Source organism: Pocillopora damicornis, chromosome 7 (assembly GCF_964200805.1).
Source record: "Pocillopora damicornis chromosome 7, jaPocDami1.2, whole genome shotgun sequence".
Lineage (NCBI taxonomy): Eukaryota > Metazoa > Cnidaria > Anthozoa > Scleractinia > Pocilloporidae > Pocillopora > Pocillopora damicornis.
Genome location: NC_142676.1, coordinates 8,926,983 through 8,946,118, shown reverse-complemented (window position 1 = coordinate 8,946,118; position 19,136 = coordinate 8,926,983). Strand labels below are relative to the sequence as shown.

Below are 19,136 nucleotides of genomic sequence, written 5' to 3'. Positions count from 1 at the left end.
CTTTCTTTCTTCTCCCGACAGAAGACCTGTGTTATAACTGTCATTCATTGGCTGCGCGTGTGCATGACCTATCACCTTCTAGGTCTCAGTATAGATGTCGACCAGGACTGATTGGTGATGGAATCTCCACTTGTTCAGGTGAAAGAAAATCCTATTCTATTAAATGATGTTAAAAGGTGCACGTTAAACAATCTAAATATTAGGTGTTAATAACGGAAAACATGCTGAGTCAGGAGGAACATTATTCCGAAAACGCCTTTGTTTGGGTAACTGGAACGAGGGAAAAAAGAAAGGGGCTATAAAATAGCTGAATGTCGGGTGGATAAAGCAGTAAAGTAAAATTAGTCAAGAATTACAAGATACCATTTCAATTAAAACGATTTGTCTTGCTTTCAAAAATGCGGAAATTATGGATTTACATCGAGCCATAACGTGTGCGTCTATTACAGAAAAATTGCCATCGTCCTCCATTGATAATGTCCCAATGACGTCAGCAGCTCAAATGATTACTCGGCCGGAAGCAAGTGCAACGACTTTCTCACCTATTTCGAATTCCTTTCCGTCCTTGCCCATTAAAATCTTGTCAACAACTCAGGGTAAGCCTTTTATTCTTGAAACACTTAGATATTGAGAGTAGTAGAGGTTAAGGTTTCCAGCGAATAATGTTTGCATTCTCGTTTACTGCATTGAGGTGTTCAAGCATCACAGATTTACTAGCCTTTTGAAAGATTACATGTAAATGCTTCTAATGAAATATATAATGGGTCCACGTTGTTTTTTTTACCCACCAACAATAAAGACTGTTGTTGAAACGCTGTCGCTAAGAACGGAAAATAATGGTTTTATTCTAGGGAAAATCAGCAGCGTAAAAAACAGTGTCATCAGCAACAATCATTAAAACTTAGAGTTTTAAGCTCTTTTTTTAAGGCTTGCATTTTCACCTACCTGGTTTATATAATTCAGCAAAACCAAAACTAATTTTTTCACCTATCAATGACTTTTGCCAGGCCTGCAGTCATCCACTGTGACTCCTTCGCTCTTGATGAACTCATTATCCAAACCATCGAATGAAGTCAATAAAAGTAAACGTCAGTCAATAGCTATAGAAAAAGGTTCCCCTTCTATTCAAGGTGAGCTACATCTATGAATAGTTTCGTGTGTATTTAAGACTATTGACAATCATTTGTCTACTACTGACAAACGCAATTGAAGAATTATTGAGCTAGGCAAAAGTCAAAATGGCGCTGATGTGGCACCCCATCTAGCACATGGATTAATCTCGATGTTACTTAAAAATAAGCAACATTAACAGCAACAACAAGAACTACAGTCTTAAAAACAGGGTTCGAAGCTCGTTTATTTTAAGGCTTGGATTTACACCTACCTGACTTTCAATAATGCAATCCCACCGTTAATAGTTCTCTCTCTTTGCAGGCCTGCAGTCATCCACTGTGACGCCTTTGCTCTTGGTTAACTCATTATTCAAACCATCGACTGAAATCAGTAACAATAAACCTCTGTCTCAAGCATTAGAAAAAGTTTCCCCTTCTACTCAAGGTCAGTTACGTCTCTAAATATTTTTTTAGTGCATTAAAGTGGATACAGCGGCAAAATCAGTGCGCATGCTCATAACCCACAGAAAAGTTTGCGTGTGCAAAAGAATGGGAATGATAATATTTCTACAGTAACCCTATGGCACGAAAATGCTAGCATTTTTAAATTCTCCATCGTTTGTTTTCATTTTACGAAAACGAGCTCAAACCAAAACAGGTAAGGTTGCCGTTTCAGCGAAGTTTCTTTGGAAACTCCACCGTCACATATCTTACTCAACAAAAACAAATTTTGCATTAACAGCTGCGAATTTAGGGACTGAAATAGAGTATCCGTGAGATGGCTATGAATTTCGAAGCGACTACTATCCTTTTAACTGTTAGGGTGAATTCAAGACTGCTTGCGATGAACTTTAATTAAAAGAACGCAGCTTGTCCTTCAGACTTTTCCATAAGAGCAAACTCCATTATAGAGTATATTATTGCATTTTCTCTAATGGGAAGAGGTTGTTAAAAATTGAAAATTCGAGTTTGGTGTTTCCAATAGCAGGAAGACAGCAGAATCAAGTTTGATATCAGGGAAAGACTCGATTTTAAGATTTTTAACGTCTAATTAGATCTCGATCGTGCAGTCATGGCCAGATTATGCGACAAAGGCTATCAGAAAGAGTATAATACGTTCAGTCTCATCTAAGTAACTCACAATCAGTTTTTAATCCCGCCACATTCGTATGTAGGAGTGACCTTTAGCACATCCATATCAATACCAAGTACAGGAAAAGAAGGAAACTGCTTTGGCGTTCATGTACACTGCATAAAAATGAAAAATGGATCCTGCCGGTCTTACTGTGTGTATGTGGACAAGAACTATCATGGAATGGATAAATGTCTCTGTGAGTACTATGAGCTCAAGACGGTATTTGATTGCATACAAGTAAAACACCTATTTTGTATATTCGTAGCTTTGGGTATATTTTGGAGTATCATAGTTGGACAAAGATAACGAAGACAACTCCTGAGAATTTGGAGTAATTAAAGCGCGGTCCGTTTTCATTGTTAGAGCAGTTTAAAGATTTTGTAGCGAAGACAATTAAAGGGATAATGTAAGTTATTTTATACCGGGACCCACCGAAAAGGCCATCGAAGGTATGTAATTCAAACTGGTCTCTGTTTCAGAATCGACAACAACATAACACGCGCATGTAACACAGATGCTCACTTCGCATAAAGATGCGAGTGCTTTCATTGAAAAGAATTTGAGTTAAGGGTCGTTGTTAATTAGTTGTCTCTCTTCTTCTTAGTTAAAGTTACTTTAAAAGTACGGCACCACTTGGTTCTGGTTGAATTCATAGTAAACTGCCCAATGAACTACCTAGTTAAATCAATAATTCTTTCCATTGCATTAATAATACCACTTAGGTGAAGATATTGATACATTGGGACCACCTAAGGTAGAGATACTCTCCGAATCCAAACAGCCATTTACGGAAGAGACAGATGTCATGAAACGCGACGAGGAAAGAATGTTCCAAGCGTCCATGACTCGACATGAGCACGAATTATTAAAAACCCCGTTGTCACTTGCTTGGTTTGTGAGAGATGTGAATGTCACGCCTTTTGCAATTTCCAAAAATCGGACGCTTGTAAACCGAGGTTCCCTGATCTGGAATGCCGCCGCTGGATCGCTATCAACGGGTCTGAAATTGATTGAATTCGAAGTTTCTCACTTAAACTCAACTGCAGCAAGACGAGACTTAACTTTCATCAAAGTGGAAGAGCCATATCTAATTGCTGTGATAAACGGTGGATCCGAAACCCTGGTATCTGCCAGAGGGCACATTGACATCAATGGAGGCGATTCCATTGATCCGGGAATCGGCGGGGCTCGTTCTTCTGGTATGAAATTTAAGTGGCAATGTTTTGATGGCGGATCGCTTGTGCCCATTTATAATGATACCCGAGCCATAGTAGTTCCGTCAGAATTATCCAAGAGAACTGCATCTATCTGCCAGAGCCAGGAAATGAATGAGACAAGCGGACGTAAAATTCTCTTTCAGCCTAAAGCGGAACACATATACTACATCCTGCTTATTGTCGAAAAAGATAGCCGCCAGGCTGAGTTTCTTCAGACTGTTTATGCAGTAGATGAAGACATGCTAAACGTCAAAATCAGGTAGAAGTGTAAATGAAAAAAACAATTTTTTATGTATTAATTCATAAATTTACTCGTTAAATTAATATGACTAGACTCCCAGTTACCCCTGTCCCTATTTTTCGGTTTTCACTTGAGACTTGCAGCCATACATGTTTCCTATTTGGAAATTTTAATTTTTTTAAGTTGACCAAAACCTACTTAATTTAAAGAGGTCTTTAATTATACTCGACCATGGATTAACAATTTTCTATAATTATAGTCTAACTTTGCAACGATACACAGTTGCATAGTGTTATAAAGAGTTCATAGTAAACTGGTATTCAGTGAGTTTCTTTTGTCTTTCTACAGATGCGTCTCTAACTGCAAGAGGGATGTTATACCCAGTGAACGCTTTAGCTTGACAGCTAAGTGCTCCGGGTTATGTAGACTGAAGAACACTAGCATTACCTGGAAATTGTTCACAAAGGGATTCCAAAGCAATGAATCCACAACAGTGTGGCATCTGAAAGACTCCTTGAAATCGATGATATCAACAAAGATTAGCTCGAGAAATATCGTTTTTAGACAAGGAAGATTACTGGAAGATTTATCTTACAGGCTTACAGTTAATGTACAATTACCGGACGGACAGTATGGTTGGGCGGCGTACCAGTTTAAAACGGTCTCCGTGCCGACAGGTGGGACCTGCAACGGGACACAAGCAGGCGGAGAAACTTTAGGAATTTTACTTAATATCCACTGCACTGGATATAATGACAAAAACAAGCATCTCACCTATGAGTTTTTCCATCAAGTCGAGGGCGGCAATTCCCACTTGTTACTGTACAGTGCTATACCATTTGTCACTGTTCAGATTCCTAAATTTGATAGCGGCGAGGTTGACATAAAGGTTGTCATAATCAATTCGTTCGCAGCGAGAGCTGAAACTTCCTTCAGAATCCAGGTGAGTACAAATGAAGTATCATGATCAATTTACGTATTATGTTGATATCGAAGTTCAAGCTCGTCACGATCATTAGGAGAGCATAATATCCACTCTTAAGGGGCAAGATGACGAAAGTTTGGAGTAGTTTTGCGTGTCATTGACAAAAGCCTTTTCGAGATTCAAACCTCGAAAAAGTCTTTTGTCAGAAAGGGAGAAACATCAATTGAAAATAAAGATTTTAATGAGGGTAGACGATGTTATGTATGGCAAGCAGTAAAACGGACTGCAAATGACGAGCTTCACGTCCAAGTTTATTTTTGTAAGATGGGAAAACTTAAACTTGGCTCCTTAGAAAATAGCAAACGAGTAATGAAAAACTCAAAACTAGCATAGAACCACTTGCCATCAAGTTTTGTTTGTGGTCGCCATAACGTGTTCGACCCTTGACCCGAATTATTTTCTTTTCATTTTTAGTTTGTTATTAACATTTTGTTAATCAACAGGTTACAAACCCATCATGGACAAATTTTCCTATGGGTGCACCTCTCTTCTTTCGTCGTGCTGAAGCTTCATTCACAAGATATTTGAAGGAAGGATCCTTGAACGACGCCTGGCAGATTGCACAGGTCCTTGTGCAGGCTGTTATTACAAATGAAGATGCACATTGGATAACAAAGAGTTACGAGAAAAATGTAAGATGTAATTCTCATTTTAACCTTACCAGACCATCATTACTTTTCTCTCCGACTCACCACAGCTTTCTACAACAAAATTATATGGTGGCCGTTATTGTTATTATCCTAGACAAGTACAATTAGTAATTCATGAATTAACTTGTATTTGACCTTCAGATGAGAATTCAAGTAAAATAATGATCCTCGGTTGTGGGCTGAAATTTCGGAGATTCCAGAATAAAAGCAAAACGAAAAACCTAAAAATGTATGTTTCTTTTCTGCAAGTTCTTAAATTGCAGCCGACCAATGAAGTGGTGTTTTCCTTGATTGAAACGTATGATCGAAAACAAAACTAAACCACAGCATGAACGTTGCGAAGTCATTCAGATGCTTTACTTCAAGCCTTCTTTTAAAGGGATTAACAGCATATTCTTTTTACTCTATTCTTTTTGTAGATTAGCGACCATATCTTTCAAAAATTATCGAATTCCAATGCATCAGATGTGCGGACCGTTCTTCAGCTGTCGTCAGTCTTAAACCTGACAACTTCAAATCCAAAACATTTATCTGCAGCAACCATGGTAAATATCGTTGACCTTCACGATTTTCTTCCTCTTTTCGTCAACTGGAAAATAATTTATCAGTTTCTATCGTGTAACTTTCCCGTTTTCTGCCCCACCAAAGTGTCTCGAAAAAAAACTCTCGAGTAAGCCATTCATTCAAAGGCTCCAACCATGTGAGCCACTTGAATTCCGCATAGACTAAACAGTAATGGTTTACTACGAATCCCCTTCCTCCTTACACCATGAGTCAGACTAAATTAAAACTAAGACTTAAAATACAACAATGCACATGGAAACGCACTCTTCGCCCGCTAAGCCTGCCATTTGTGAAAAAAGAAATAAACACTTCCGTTTCTTTCTTACAGTGAAAGGTGTAATGGAGCCTCAACGTAGAGCACATTTCAAAAAAGAAAGTGTTGATCACTTACCGAAGTATCATTCCGAGACCTATCATTCATGTACGCAATGATTTTTCTTGCTTTTTCCATTATAGCACATTGGATTGGAAATACTTGAGAAATGGGTGGAGTTAATAGACATCAGATTTCGTGGTGGTAATGGGAAAGACCGTGCTCTCAACAGAGATGCATGGCACCTTGTGCTACATTGCTCTGGGAATATTCTGCACGCCATCACACAAAGAGTTTCTTCCTCTACAGATGAACGAAGAAAGGTAGACTGACAGACTTAAATAACTGTGTTGCATTGTGCACTTGGACAGGCCACAGAATATCTTGCTTTTGCCATATACCTTAGAAGCTTATTTAGTTCATGCTAGAAAGCGTCATCCTTCTGATTTTATCACATTACCTTGGTCTTTTTTAAAGGAGGATCAAAAATATTGATAAATAGTTTTGAATAGGAAATACTAAGCTAAGATTCGCAAAATAGCCTCGGCTCTTAAGATAGTCTCCTCTAGAGCTTTATTTGGAACTTGCCTGTTTTCGAAGACCTAGAGACAACCTTCCAATATCTAAACTCACCTCACGAATTCTCTTGCTCACATTCATTCTAATCCCTCACCACCAAAGTAGTAAAGGAACAGAGTGGGTACATATATAGGTAACAGTTTTTCAGGAGACCTCATACAGAGAGCCTGAAAACAATAAAAGCCTACAAGAAAAATTTGTCTCCTTGCTCAGCGTGCGCGTGCCTTTCACCTTCATCAAAGGAAAATGTACTTTTGACATGTAGCTTGTAGGCGAGAAATATTCTTACGAGCAGCAGGTTACACTCGGCTGTCCATTTGTCAGAGCGAATGACGAAGGGCCAACCCTTGTAACGTCAGCTTTAAAAATCCCTCTTGAGACCAATTTACATCATCGACTCAGCTGATAAAACAAAATTATCTTGTTATACACCCCATCCGATGCAGCACCATAGTTTCTTTAGAAACTTAACCCCTTCATACGTTTGTCTATTCGTCATTCGTTATTACGGGGCTTGCTTGAAAGGTGTGTTCATGTGCGTCTGCCTACAGCCCTGCAAAATTTGTAGAGCAGTTGAAGGAGATATAGCAGGTGATCAGCTTAGCATTTCTAGCAAAGGACCAGTAGCCACATTCAAACTGACCTTTGTTTTCGAGGACTATTAAAACTTTAAATTACTAAAAAATTACTAATTACTACTTCATTTAACGAGAAATTTACTTTAATATTTCATAACTATTCTTACTTACCTTTTCAGTTGGAAAGGATGCAAAGAAGAGCACTAGATCTGCAGGAGTCAATGATGAACTCTATACTGTCGTCGAGGCTCACAGGAGAAGAATACAGCGTCATGAAAACTAAACATAACACTGTGATTTTGGGAAAGCTTGAAATTCACGAGATGAGTGGTCTTCGAGTGGAAGATGACAAGGCAAGCTTTTCCCTTCCGGTGATAGACGAAGGCATGACAGAGAAATTGTTTGGAAATGCGAAGGATGTGCAATTTCAGGTACTGCGTAAATCAAACTAAAGATAGAGCTTCTCTGTGTAAAAAATCGGCGACCTGATGGATTTCGCGTTTTATTAGGATTGAAAGGTGTATATTCTAATCAGGAATATTTTGATTACCGGCCACATTAGTTTGGAAATCATGCTACGATATGAAACTCACGAAATCCTTTCAGTTAATAATGGGTTGTGTTAGATCACATTGACCAGATAGCTGTTAACACTATCTAACCTGTTCTGCACCACGAGTGATCTTCGGGCTCGTAACTTGCTTGGCCGAAAAAAGTAGCACAGAAGCATCATGTAGCTCTCTGGTAATTCACAAATAAAAAAATGAAATATAAAAACAGTAATGATAATAGTAACGATGAAAATGGTATCTGAGACAGTGACCATGACTATGATAATGATGATGATGACAACAATGGTGATTATGATTATGATGATGATAAAACGCAGGTTGTTTTTAATGCAATGACAACATAGGAGATTACAATGTATAACAAGTTCTCACTGAGTAAGGTTTCAAACTGATGGTCATCCAAAATTAAAATAGTTAGAACACTTGGCTTTTACAAGATCTTTTGATGCGTCTTTTAGAATAAATGCCAGTAAATTTATGATTACTTTATGCATTCGTCCTTTTGACTTACTTTCAAGATGATTAGCTACGCGGTAAACCCATACTCCCTCCATCAGCCAGTCGATGAAATCAACTCTGAGGTGCTCAGTCTGACACTCAAAGATGACAACGGAAACGTAATGAACATCTCAGACCTAGGCTCAGAGATCTCCTTGAAAATTCCAATAAGTGAAAAAGCAGAAAACGAGACACCATCAGTCGATGAGTACTCAGTCCCAGACTTCATGTTGTATCGAGATTTTACAGAAAGTTATGGAAACAGTAAAATCAAACTGTCCTTAGACTTACAGAAGTCTGCTCCCTTTGAACTGTATGTAAAGTATGGCGCTAAACCAACAAAAGAGGACTATGATTTTGCCACCACTCTAGACAAAGAGAATTGCCAGGATAAAACTAGCATCTGTGCCAATATAAGCCATCACGTTTGGTTTGATGCCGAGCGCAAAGGGAAATATTACATTGGACTGCTTCATAAAGGAATATCGACGAGAAAGAGAAGGTCGACACTAGCGGTAGATCCTCCTGAAAAAGGTTTACAACTGGGTCAAATATTAAAGAAAAGGATGCCAAGATCCAATTCTCAATCGACGCACTCTGTTGAAGAATTGTGTGTAAAGTTCAAGGATCCCCCAATAGATGAAACAACCGGTAAAGGGACGATGGACTCTCCTCCATACGACCCACAAGAGTCTGTGAACTTTACAGTGGTCGTGGATTCAGTTGGATGTCGGTACTGGTCCGAGAGTAACCAACAGTGGTTGAATGATGGATGCAAAGTAAGTACCTGATATGAGAGTCTTCGAAAAGATACCGAGAGAAAATAAATATTTCTCGTTCTAGGGGAAAAAGGTATGGCTCAAGAATTAGAAGGCGCGTTAATGCAACTGAACCTATGGAAGAAATAGCGGAGAAACGGGGTTTCGATTGGGATGGACTCGGCTGTTTTAATTGCCGGTTTTTTTTCTCCTTATCAAGGTTTTAATATGAAAATGATTGTGAATTTTTTTTTCTCACAAGGAAAGCTCTGCTCTTAGCTTAGCTTAATTTTCAAGGTAAGGGTTTTTCAGAACTTGCAAATACTCAGTTGTACTTGAATGTTCCTCATGAATGCAAAGCTAGTGACAGTGCTGATAATCAGTTATATTCGAATAACGATTATCTTACTATGCAGATGCTTTTGACCTAAAATATTCAAGAGGCTTATTATCCCATAATTTTTTTTAAGGCTGGTAACAATTCCACTGCCACCACCCTGCAGTGTCTTTGTAATCACCTGACATCATTTGGAGGGTATTTTGTAGTAACACCAAACAAGATAGACTTTGACAAAGTGGTGCAATTTAGCAGCGATGACCCAAAAGATTACATCGTCATTATGACAGTATCAATGGTGTTTCTTGTGTACTTCATTGCGTTGGTCTTTGCTCGGCGGGCTGATAAAAGGGATCTTGAAAAGGTTTGTCACTGAAAAGTTATCCAAGAATTTGCATGTATACCTTTCTAAAGAAAACATTTTCCAGGCGCTATAATCTTGAGGAAATTATCTTTATTTTCCAACCATTCCATTGGTTTGAAAATATTTTCTGCTTTATTAAGTCAGATGCTTAGTGGCTAAGTTATGTCTGTGCAAATAGTGCCCAAATTAAAAGAAGCTTTCACTAAGGTGATTCGTTCGTTGGTTAAGGAGGAAGGGGATTTGAGGTGAGCCTATACCATAGAAGGAAGAATTCTTCAAGTTAAGAGACGAACTGCGCTGCAGAAAAAACGGAGTTAGCCCGCGTACTCCAAGGTTTTGCGGTCGATGTTTACTGCATACCAAAATTCCAAAGCACACAACGGTAATATTAAGAACAAGTGCCACTATATTGATACTCACTAAGGCCTATCTTTTAAACTAAAATAAAACTCATTTATGGACTGAGACATTACTTTTGTTCGCGCAAACTGTCATGGCCTCTGTTGTTCCTCTTCAGGTGGGTCCTCTTGTGCATATACAATCGCCAGGAGGATTCTATCGATACAAGGTCTCTATCAGTACAGGGACTTGGCGAAACTCAGGCACCTCTGCCAAAGTTTCCATAAAGATTATGGGGACTGAGTCCTCCAGTAGTGTCATCGGATTATCTTGCAACTATGAGGAGAGTAGAAAACCCTTTGAAAGAGGAAACACTGACAACTTCCTTATTGCTATTAATAGGCCAATTGGCACGCTGATTAAAGTTACTATTGGCCATGACAGTTTTGGTGAGGACCCATCGTGGTTCCTGAACGAGATCTTCATAACAGATCTTCAATTGAACTGCACATGGACATTTCCTTGTTTTCGTTGGTTGGGCTTAGAACTAGAGGATGGGAAAACGACCTTAGAACTTTATGCCGCGACTGCAAAAAGGTACTATGACTTTACAACTCAGTTCAATAACACCAAGAATTACATGTTCGCCAACGAACACATGTGGTTCTCGATAGCAACTAAAGATCCAAAGGACGTGTTTACTCGAGTAGAACGAGTAACTTGCTGCTGTTTCTTTCTGCTTTGGGGAATGATCGTATCTGCCATGTTTTACCGAGGAACTATTGACGAAACGAGACCTATTCAAGTTGGACCATTTAAAATAACTATCCGGGAACTATCAGTTTCTGTGATCACAGCAGTGATCGCTTTCGTACCCAGTTACCTCGTCGTATTTCTCTATCGGAAGAGTAGACGTTCAAGAGTAGCAACTGATGGAGACTGTTATCGTGACCGCGATCATGATACCAGCGAATCATTCCAACTCCCTTACCTTTGCATCTACATTGCCTGGTTAATCTGTGTTGCTGGCTCAGTGCTGTCTTCCGTCTTTATGATTTTCTACTCTCTGGTATGGAAGGGAGATACGTCATCGCGGTGGTTGGCATCTGTATTTCTGACCTCTACCGAAGACATATTTATTTCCCAGCCCTTGAAAATCGTAGTCATTTCTGTAATTCTGGCCTTATTGTTTCCGCGCAAAAGAATCCAGACTCACGACCTCGCAAGCAGCACTGGAAGCTTTCAATCTGACGGCAATTCTAAACTCTTCAGCATTACTGAGAAAGAGATCGAGGAGCAAAGGAAATTCAGAATTACTGAAATGAAAACGAATTTATTTGCGAGGAACATAGTGTTTTCAATTGTCTTCCACGTTCTTCTATTGATAGTGTGTTACGGAAACAGAAGTGGTGAGCGATTTCACCTCGCTGAAGCTACACGCAATGCTTTTACAAACTTGAGTCAGGTACGAGACGACAGTTCCCCGAAATTGAAAAGGCCTTGATTCTTTCAGATATGCAATAGCTATCTTAACATCCTAATTAACAGCTAATATTCGTGGGGTGCAAGATATTCAACAGTTGTTTATCATTAATCTTAAGATGTAAAAGTTTTGGCTCCTGTAATTAAAGACAAAGAATTGCAGAAACGTCAGTCAGAGAAAGCAAAATGTGAAGCATTGCGATCGTTTTGGAAAATCAGCAATGTAGGTTTGGTAAGAGACCGTTACAATTTGAAAGTCAAAGGCGAAAAGAATAACATAAAAGGGCTCGGCAATGTGCAAAAACCAAAATAACTCATCGATATTGCCTGCATCAAACCATCTGCTGATCACACAACCAACCTAATATCTTTTACAGGTCAAAAATACGTCAGGGCTTTGGAAGTGGCTTGACGACGTTGTTATCCCAGTGGTCTATGCTGGTGAATGGTACAATGGTCAAATAGAGCCAATGACTGTCTATACCGGTAACAAGCTCTCCATCTTACTAGGCATGCCACGCCTACGACAATTGAGGATTCAAAAAGGTATGCAAAGCGACGAAGTTGCTTTTAGAAATGTGTTTCATTCGATCCTCTTCTTCTATAGCTTCCTTCTTTAGCACCCAAATTCATATCGTAACTCGCAGATATACTTGAATAATGAACTCTTTATCATACGAATTGAGTGCAGAAATGGATATGAAGTCGCTCAACTGTAAGAGCTAATAGCTCAGACCAGATACACTTTGCACACAAAACTCGATTTCTCAGTCAAACTTAAATCGACGTCTTAAAGCCTAACTTATTTTATTTTTTTGCATTTTTCTGTTTTTTTTTTTTCGCATTTTTGCATGTTGCTTAATGGCAGCGAATGTAATAAAACTAAACTTCACGGGTTTTGACTCCTCCTGATTTCCTTTCCTCTGCCTGGGATAATCTACTGCCTCGTGAACTCAAACGACTTAAATTGCTCCCCATTTGTGATCGTTGCCCCCCCCCCCCCCCCCCCCTTCCTACCTACTCGGAGATTCAGAGATCTGTTCGTCAGAACAAACAAATTTCCCGAAAAAACAACACAAAAAAAGAAAATGGACCCGACTCTAATGAGAAACCTGGTTTCCCTCTGTGCTATTCCTCAGGTTCGTGTTCAGTACCTAGCGTTTTGGGGAATCGGGTATCCTCTTGTTACGACTTCTATTCAAAAGAAAAGGAGGACAAGGAAGGTTGGGATTTGATGTCAAATAACAGTTCTATCCCTTGGATGAGTGTTGCGTGTCCGGAAAACTGGAAATACATGTCTGAAGATGATGTAGGTGACTATTCAAGTCATGGTGTACATTCTGTCTATGGTAGTGGTGGTTATGTAGCTAATCTGGGATACCTTGATTACACGGCTCGTCGAATTCTGCGGGACCTTGCAAAGAATGAATGGATTGATCGTCAAACTAGAGTTGTCTTGATTGAGGTTACCATGTTCAACGTAGCCACAAACCAACTTCTAGATGTTGTGTTATATTTTGAGATGATTCCATCGGGCTATCTGGGATCATTTTTGAGGATCGGGGTGATTCGAATGGCTATGTCAGATTCATACTCCACCACCATGTACTTGATCATAAGGTTGCTATTCGCCTTCTTTCTTGGCTACTACTCAGTGACTGAATGCATCAGAGCCTACCGGTTGAAATGTGCATACCTGAAATCCCCTTGGAGCTGGCTTGAAATGCTGCAAATTCTCAGTGCAGTGAGCGCCGTTTTCATCTCTATCGAAAAAGAGAAGCATATAACACAATCTCTTGAGAAGTTGAGTAAAAATCCATTCGCCATCGTAAGCTTCCACGACGCGTTATTCTGGTTCCAGATCGAAAACCACGTGATCTGCATGGCAGTAACCACAGCGACGTTACGTTTTCTAAGATTACTCAAATTCAACAAACAAATCATAATATTTTTTCTTTCTTTAAAAAAATCCGTTAAACCAATCTTGAGCTACGCAGTAGTGTTCTGCATTGTCTTCACTGCATTCGCGCATGCCGGGTCGCTCCTCTTTGGTAGAAGCATCTACATGTTTTCTTCTTTCGACCGAGTTATTGTGCAACAACTTCTCATGGCTCTTGGGGCCTCCGCTCCGCGTAGAGAACTCGTAGATGTACATTCAGACTTCGCCAGACTTTACATAGAAAGTTTTCTTTTCTTTACGGTGGTGCTGCTTATCAACTTTTTCGTTGCAATCTTAAACGACGTTCATTCTGAGTCAACCAGCGCTAACAAGGGCAATGAGGATATGGAGGTAGCGAGTCGTTTGTTATCAAAGTTTTTAAAAATGTTTGGCATAACAAAAGGGCAGCTGGAGGTTTCTCCTAAAACGAAAGTAGGAGAAGACGCCAGAGAGAAAAAGCAAACGAGACAAATGTCGATTTCTGATACAAACTCCTCTCCGAGCCAGAAGGAGAAGACTGAAGCTTCAAAAGAAAGAAACGCGAGTTTGAACGATTTTGATACGAGCACACAAGCTAAAACTTTAAAACAACGACAACCCGCGCTTCCAACAGCTAATGCATCTCCAGTTTCAAAGGTTTCTTCACAGGAAAACAAAGAGAAGAAAGAGGACTTCGTTTGTTCGTCTTTGACGTATAGAAAAGAACCCGTATCAACAAACCTGGAATCGCTCATTCCCATATCATCAGGTAATTTATCAGGTAACGACGACGAGTTACATTTCTCGGTCAGACGCACAGTACACTTTGCCGACAATGTTCAGATCAGGAAAGTGAGTGCTCCGTCGAACGATTTCATCGCTTCTTCAATCTACTCTCGTAGTCTTTCAAATAAACAAGAGCGGGAAAAAGGGAGCACAAGCAAAGCAACTGTAAATTCAGCCAAGAGAGTGCTAATTAACGCAACAGACGAAATCCACTGTACTCTAACACATTCTTGCGACATATCGCAGGAAGTATACGAAAAACCTAAGGATAAAATCATCAATTTCGATGATGTTAGTACATGGCTCAAAAGGATCGACCCATCATCCAACACCTCAAGGAACATTTCTGAGTTCCAGAGCAAAATGTCAAGTAATCCCAAACACGTTGCAAGTACCGTCGATTTTGACAGATTGAGTGAGATATTGAAGTTAAAAGAAAAAGCAAAAAAGCTAAGAGGAACTGCGGGCGAAAGGATTACAAAAGAACTGATACGCCAAGCCAAACGGCTTGACCAGCTCCTCTATTTGCTGGATCAGTCTGAAGGGATCTAGTTGCCTAGAGCTTTTTGGAGAACATAAGAATAATTTACACAAGAAGTACAATTCAAACGAAAAGAGGAAGAAGAAAATAATGATATTAAACAAGGAGGTCCTCTCGTGACCAAGCAGTCGCTAAGCCTGGTCTTTGCCTGAACTCCGCCATTTTTCATACAAACACCATAACTTTGACCAATACAGCACAAACTCAATATAAGATATTCCGAAATTTTTCCGCTGCTGGATTATTTGGAATGAACAAAAAGTAAAAAAAAAAAAAAAGAAAAAAAAAAGGCATGTTGTTCAATAAAGTTTCGTATACATGGTGTTAAATAAAGTTTCGTATACTTTAGCATGACTGGTACAGCAAAAAGTCACGAACAAAATGAAGGTACTATGTACCGTGTGGTTAAATTTATTTCTAAATTTGGCAAAATGGTCTTCCTTTCAACTATTAAAAGAAAAATAATATATATGACTATGTAAGCATAAACATTTCTTTTCTGACACAGTAGATCAAGGGAAGTTTACATTAAATAGAATTATAAAAAATTTGACATTAACTTACTAAATTTGATCGAGAACAATTAATAACAAATCGGCCCAAGACAACCACAGCAGTTGTGGCAACATTTTATGTTGAAGTTAGTTAGACCCGAGGCCAAAGAAGTCGAAAAAAAAACATACAAATAAACAAAGAGAAAAATGATATAAAAACGACAAAAAACCTAGAAAATCCTACAATATTACGTCTATGTGATAACGTCTGCGATAAGTATATCCAACTGAATGGCACTGCAGCCACATGGAACGACGAAACTGAACATTACACTTTCAATTCCCAGATCTTTTGTCTGGACCGTTTAATTTGAAAAGTAAAAATTATGGCTTTCCAGTTGACTGGATGATGTAATAGCGCACATGAGGTATTCTCCTTCAGTGCGCCGTATACTTAATAACCCTTTACACCCTAACGACAGTATGTATATTCTTCATGCTTCTTTTTGTATACATTTCCTATGGTACTGTCCAGGACGTTTGTTTGATAATCTAGTGCTGCTTTTGGCCATCATTTTCTTTTTCCTCTTGACGCATCTGATTGATTCAACAGTGCTACTCTATGGAGAAATTAGAAGCTAGCTATTGTAACGGCTTAAAGGGCTATTAAGGACTTCTGAAGGTAAGATTTTTAATGTCTGGGTGAAACCCTGTATAAGAGGCAAGAGGTCTTGTACGTAGCCCTCTGTGCTGACAAAGAATTACGGTCTAGCCTCTACCAGCGTTTCGTTCGATCATCCATGTAACAAAGTTTGCTTCATTCTTTTGAGGTCTTTCATCGACCCTAACTTTACTCGTTGCCCATGAATCACTATGCTTCGTTTTGCTCAACTAAAACGTCCGCCTTGGATCCAGACCCGTCAGCTTGGTAACCAGACCAGCCTGCTTGGTTTTCAGACCAAGGAGGGAGAGTAGGAGGAGTGGTACCCGGGAGATAAACTTTAGAATAACTGTTACTTCTCTGGAAACTTCCACTGCGCGCGGCTGATATGGAGCCATATGATGACCGTGGTCTGTTTACGCTCCCACTGGAAGCGGAGGGACTAAGTACGCCTGGTATGTTGTACTGACTACTGTAACAGAAAAACATACCGAATTAATATGCGTTGACACAACTCTGCATGGGGGCGCACGAATTTTTTGGTAGTAGGTAAATACTGTTGAGATCTACACACTCGAAATGCTGTAAATTAATTTTCGTCCACACGCAAGTCTACCAGCCTAGCGTCTGGCATTATCAGAAAACTGTATAGGAGACTCATTGAGTACGAAACGACCGTGGGTACGGAAGGACTGGATACCGATATTAACATGCATTTTCTTCATACTATGATCTTTGCAGTTCTTAAGGTGCTGACAAAGATAATTTGTTCAAGAATCAGCATCTTGAGTTAGTGATCATTCCAATCATTCCCGTGACTTTAATGTTACATTCAAGGGTGAAAATGTAAAGAGAAATTACTTGCTTATTAAACGGTCAAACTATTGGGTAATGCGAGGTACATTGACGAATGGAAGCAGGCTCAGTAATGGAGCAGTCATTTCCCACCCGGTTGCATGATACAAAAGAACAAAGTTCATTTAATCAACCTACCCTCTGGCTTGTCCTTGTGACTCTGTCAGGTCCTCGTCCGAGTCATACCTTCGAGGATTGTCAAAGAAATATATTTTTTTCTCACCACTCTGTGAGGCTATACCTGATGGTCCCTGGTGAAATTTAAGGGGAGATATGTTAAAGATATTTATGGAAAACACGGATGATTCATACTGTTAAGAGGATCGTAGAGGTGTGACGGGTCATGAACTGCCATGACACACAATGAACCGGCATGACAAGCAATGAACTAGGGTGACGCACAATCATTTACAAATTTGTAAGCTAGCGACTAAATGACACTTACGACTATGTCGTGTAATTGGCGGTCGTGTAATAAGCGTCGAATTTAAAGATATTGTGGGTGCAAGCTAGTTATCTCGTAACCCTTAAAAGGACTTTTTGGCCGATTATTTTGGCATAGATTTTTATTCTTCCTGTTTATTAACACACAAAAAATATTCAATCGGAGAGGACTGAAGAAAGGGGGCCCTTCCCTAACCTCGTAGTTTCAATGCCTACGATAACCGTGGATAGTGCCCAGCCACTTCGCCGACATGTCAACTCACCAACAACCACCTCGCCGACACCATTAGTCAACTCGCCGGCATATTGTCAAGTAGCCTACATACTTAGCGTATTAAGAAAGGGGGTAAGTTTCTAAAGAAACGGTAGTGCTGCGTCGTTGGGGGAGTATAGCAAGATAAGTTTGGTTTTATCAACTGAGTTGATAATATAAATTGATAATATAAATCGTTTCGAGTGTTAGTCCTTCGTTAGAGCGAAAGATGAAAGGCTAACGCTCCAAACGACTGCTTTGAAACTCTTTAAAATGGCAAATTTACATCAACGATTCAGTTGATAAAACCAAAATTACCTTACATACCTAGTGAAGTTACTAGTAATGCCATATTGACATGTTGGCGAAGTGACCGGTTATCATAAACATTTCCCATTAGTTGCTAGAAAACTTTCTCTACATGCATGAATGCAGACTAGTAACAAGCACAAAAACATATGTTTAGTTTTACAAACCATGTCTCCAATATTTGGTCTCCTGACTCGAAAAAATAATATAACCATGAAGGTTGGTAAGACCTCCCATACAATTAAGACAACACCAAACGATATAAACTCCACATCGCGCATCTCATCATGAACTTTGTTGCAACTATCACATGAAGAATCTCTGTAGTTAATTTCACCCTAGAATATACCAGGAATCAGTTAGAAAGTTGGTTAAAACATGAAGTAGAATTTATTTGTTTAACTCGTTACACCCTAACATCAGTACAGTATCTAGCTTCCCCTTATTCTTCTCTTCACATTTCCTTTGGTGCTGACAAGGAGAACTTGCTTAACGATCACGAGCTTCTTAGGTTGGAAATCGTCCCCTTTGTTCTCATGATCTTAATAAATGATTGATCACTGTAAGGAGAAATTAGATGTTGGTTACTCTTAGGGTTTAGAGGGTTTAAAATACTGCTAATACAAACTTTATATTTCGTTTAGTTAAAAATAGAGACTTTGGCCCTTTGACTCCCATGAGTGATCAAGAAAGAATTTCTCCTTACAATATCCACACAATATCAACCAGATAAGTGATGAGAATAAAGACAAATATCAATTTGGGGCTAATTAGTTTATCTAATATGAAATTCTCTGAGCTAAAATTATAAGAATTGTATGGTTGACAGTAAGGAGAATTACAAATTTGATCTGGGAGTTAAAGAATTCAGTGCAAAGCTTTGACCCAATTATTCAAAAGATTTTAATATCTTTATTCACAACACATATTGCATACAATACATAAACTCTATTAAAACACATTACAAATAATACATCACTTACAATACATTACTTACAATGATAACATCAATCAAAAGAATTCTACATTACTGTCACATTATTAACATCAAGCTCACTATTATGAATGTGTTTAAAAAATTGCTGGGCATACTTGCAAAACTTGATTGAATGTTGATTATCTGAATAGTTACAGATTAAAATAAGAGGTAG

At 39.0% G+C, this 19,136-nt stretch overlaps 2 protein-coding genes across 4 annotated transcripts in view; one reads left to right on the top strand and one right to left on the bottom strand.

Moving 5' to 3' along the window:
• Window positions 1–8: 8 nt before the first annotated feature.
• Window positions 9–15,801, top strand: LOC113682640 (polycystin-1-like protein 2). Of its 2 annotated transcripts, XM_089212874.1 has the most exons (16): window positions 9–138; window positions 450–596; window positions 1,008–1,130; window positions 1,435–1,557; window positions 2,288–2,443; window positions 2,970–3,723; window positions 4,054–4,648; window positions 5,134–5,322; window positions 5,760–5,885; window positions 6,361–6,540; window positions 7,554–7,805; window positions 8,465–9,223; window positions 9,673–9,903; window positions 10,421–11,707; window positions 12,102–12,270; window positions 12,864–15,801. In XM_089212874.1, the coding sequence occupies exons 2-16, from the start codon at window positions 485–487 to the stop codon at window positions 14,978–14,980; spliced, it is 7,173 nt and encodes a 2,390-aa protein (XP_089069000.1). In that variant the 5' UTR covers window positions 9–138; window positions 450–484; the 3' UTR covers window positions 14,981–15,801. The 2 variants fall into 2 exon arrangements, with proteins under 2 accessions (XP_089069000.1, XP_027055605.2); XM_027199804.2 differs by lacking the exon at window positions 9–138 and having other exon boundaries at window positions 341–596.
• The window catches only part of LOC113682666 (G protein-coupled receptor 137Ba), a 9,096-nt gene continuing 5,311 nt past the window's right edge, over window positions 15,352–19,136 (bottom strand). Inside the window, exons 6-8 of one of the 2 annotated variants that reach the window (XM_027199833.2) lie at window positions 18,153–18,323; window positions 17,118–17,230; window positions 15,352–16,596 (exon numbers count right to left, since the gene is read on the bottom strand). In XM_027199833.2, the coding sequence (XP_027055634.2) occupies window positions 16,335–16,596; window positions 17,118–17,230; window positions 18,153–18,323 (546 nt within the window). In that variant the 3' untranslated portion in view covers window positions 15,352–16,334. The remainder of the gene's footprint in view (window positions 16,597–17,117; window positions 17,231–18,152; window positions 18,324–19,136) is intronic. The other variant, XM_027199834.2, reaches the window with a different exon arrangement.

What these genes read in the sequence shown, in the direction of transcription:
- LOC113682640 (XM_027199804.2), top strand. Translation starts at nt 410, where the DNA reads ATGGATTTACATCGAGCCATAACGTGTGCGTCTATTACAGAAAAATTG. An exon ending in AGGTTCCCCTTCTATTCAAG is followed by an intron (nt 1,131 to 1,434) that starts GTGAGCTACATC and finishes CTCTCTTTGCAG; the next exon opens with GCCTGCAGTCATCCACTGTG. An exon ending in AAACTTCCTTCAGAATCCAG is followed by an intron (nt 4,649 to 5,133) that starts GTGAGTACAAAT and finishes GTTAATCAACAG; the next exon opens with GTTACAAACCCATCATGGAC.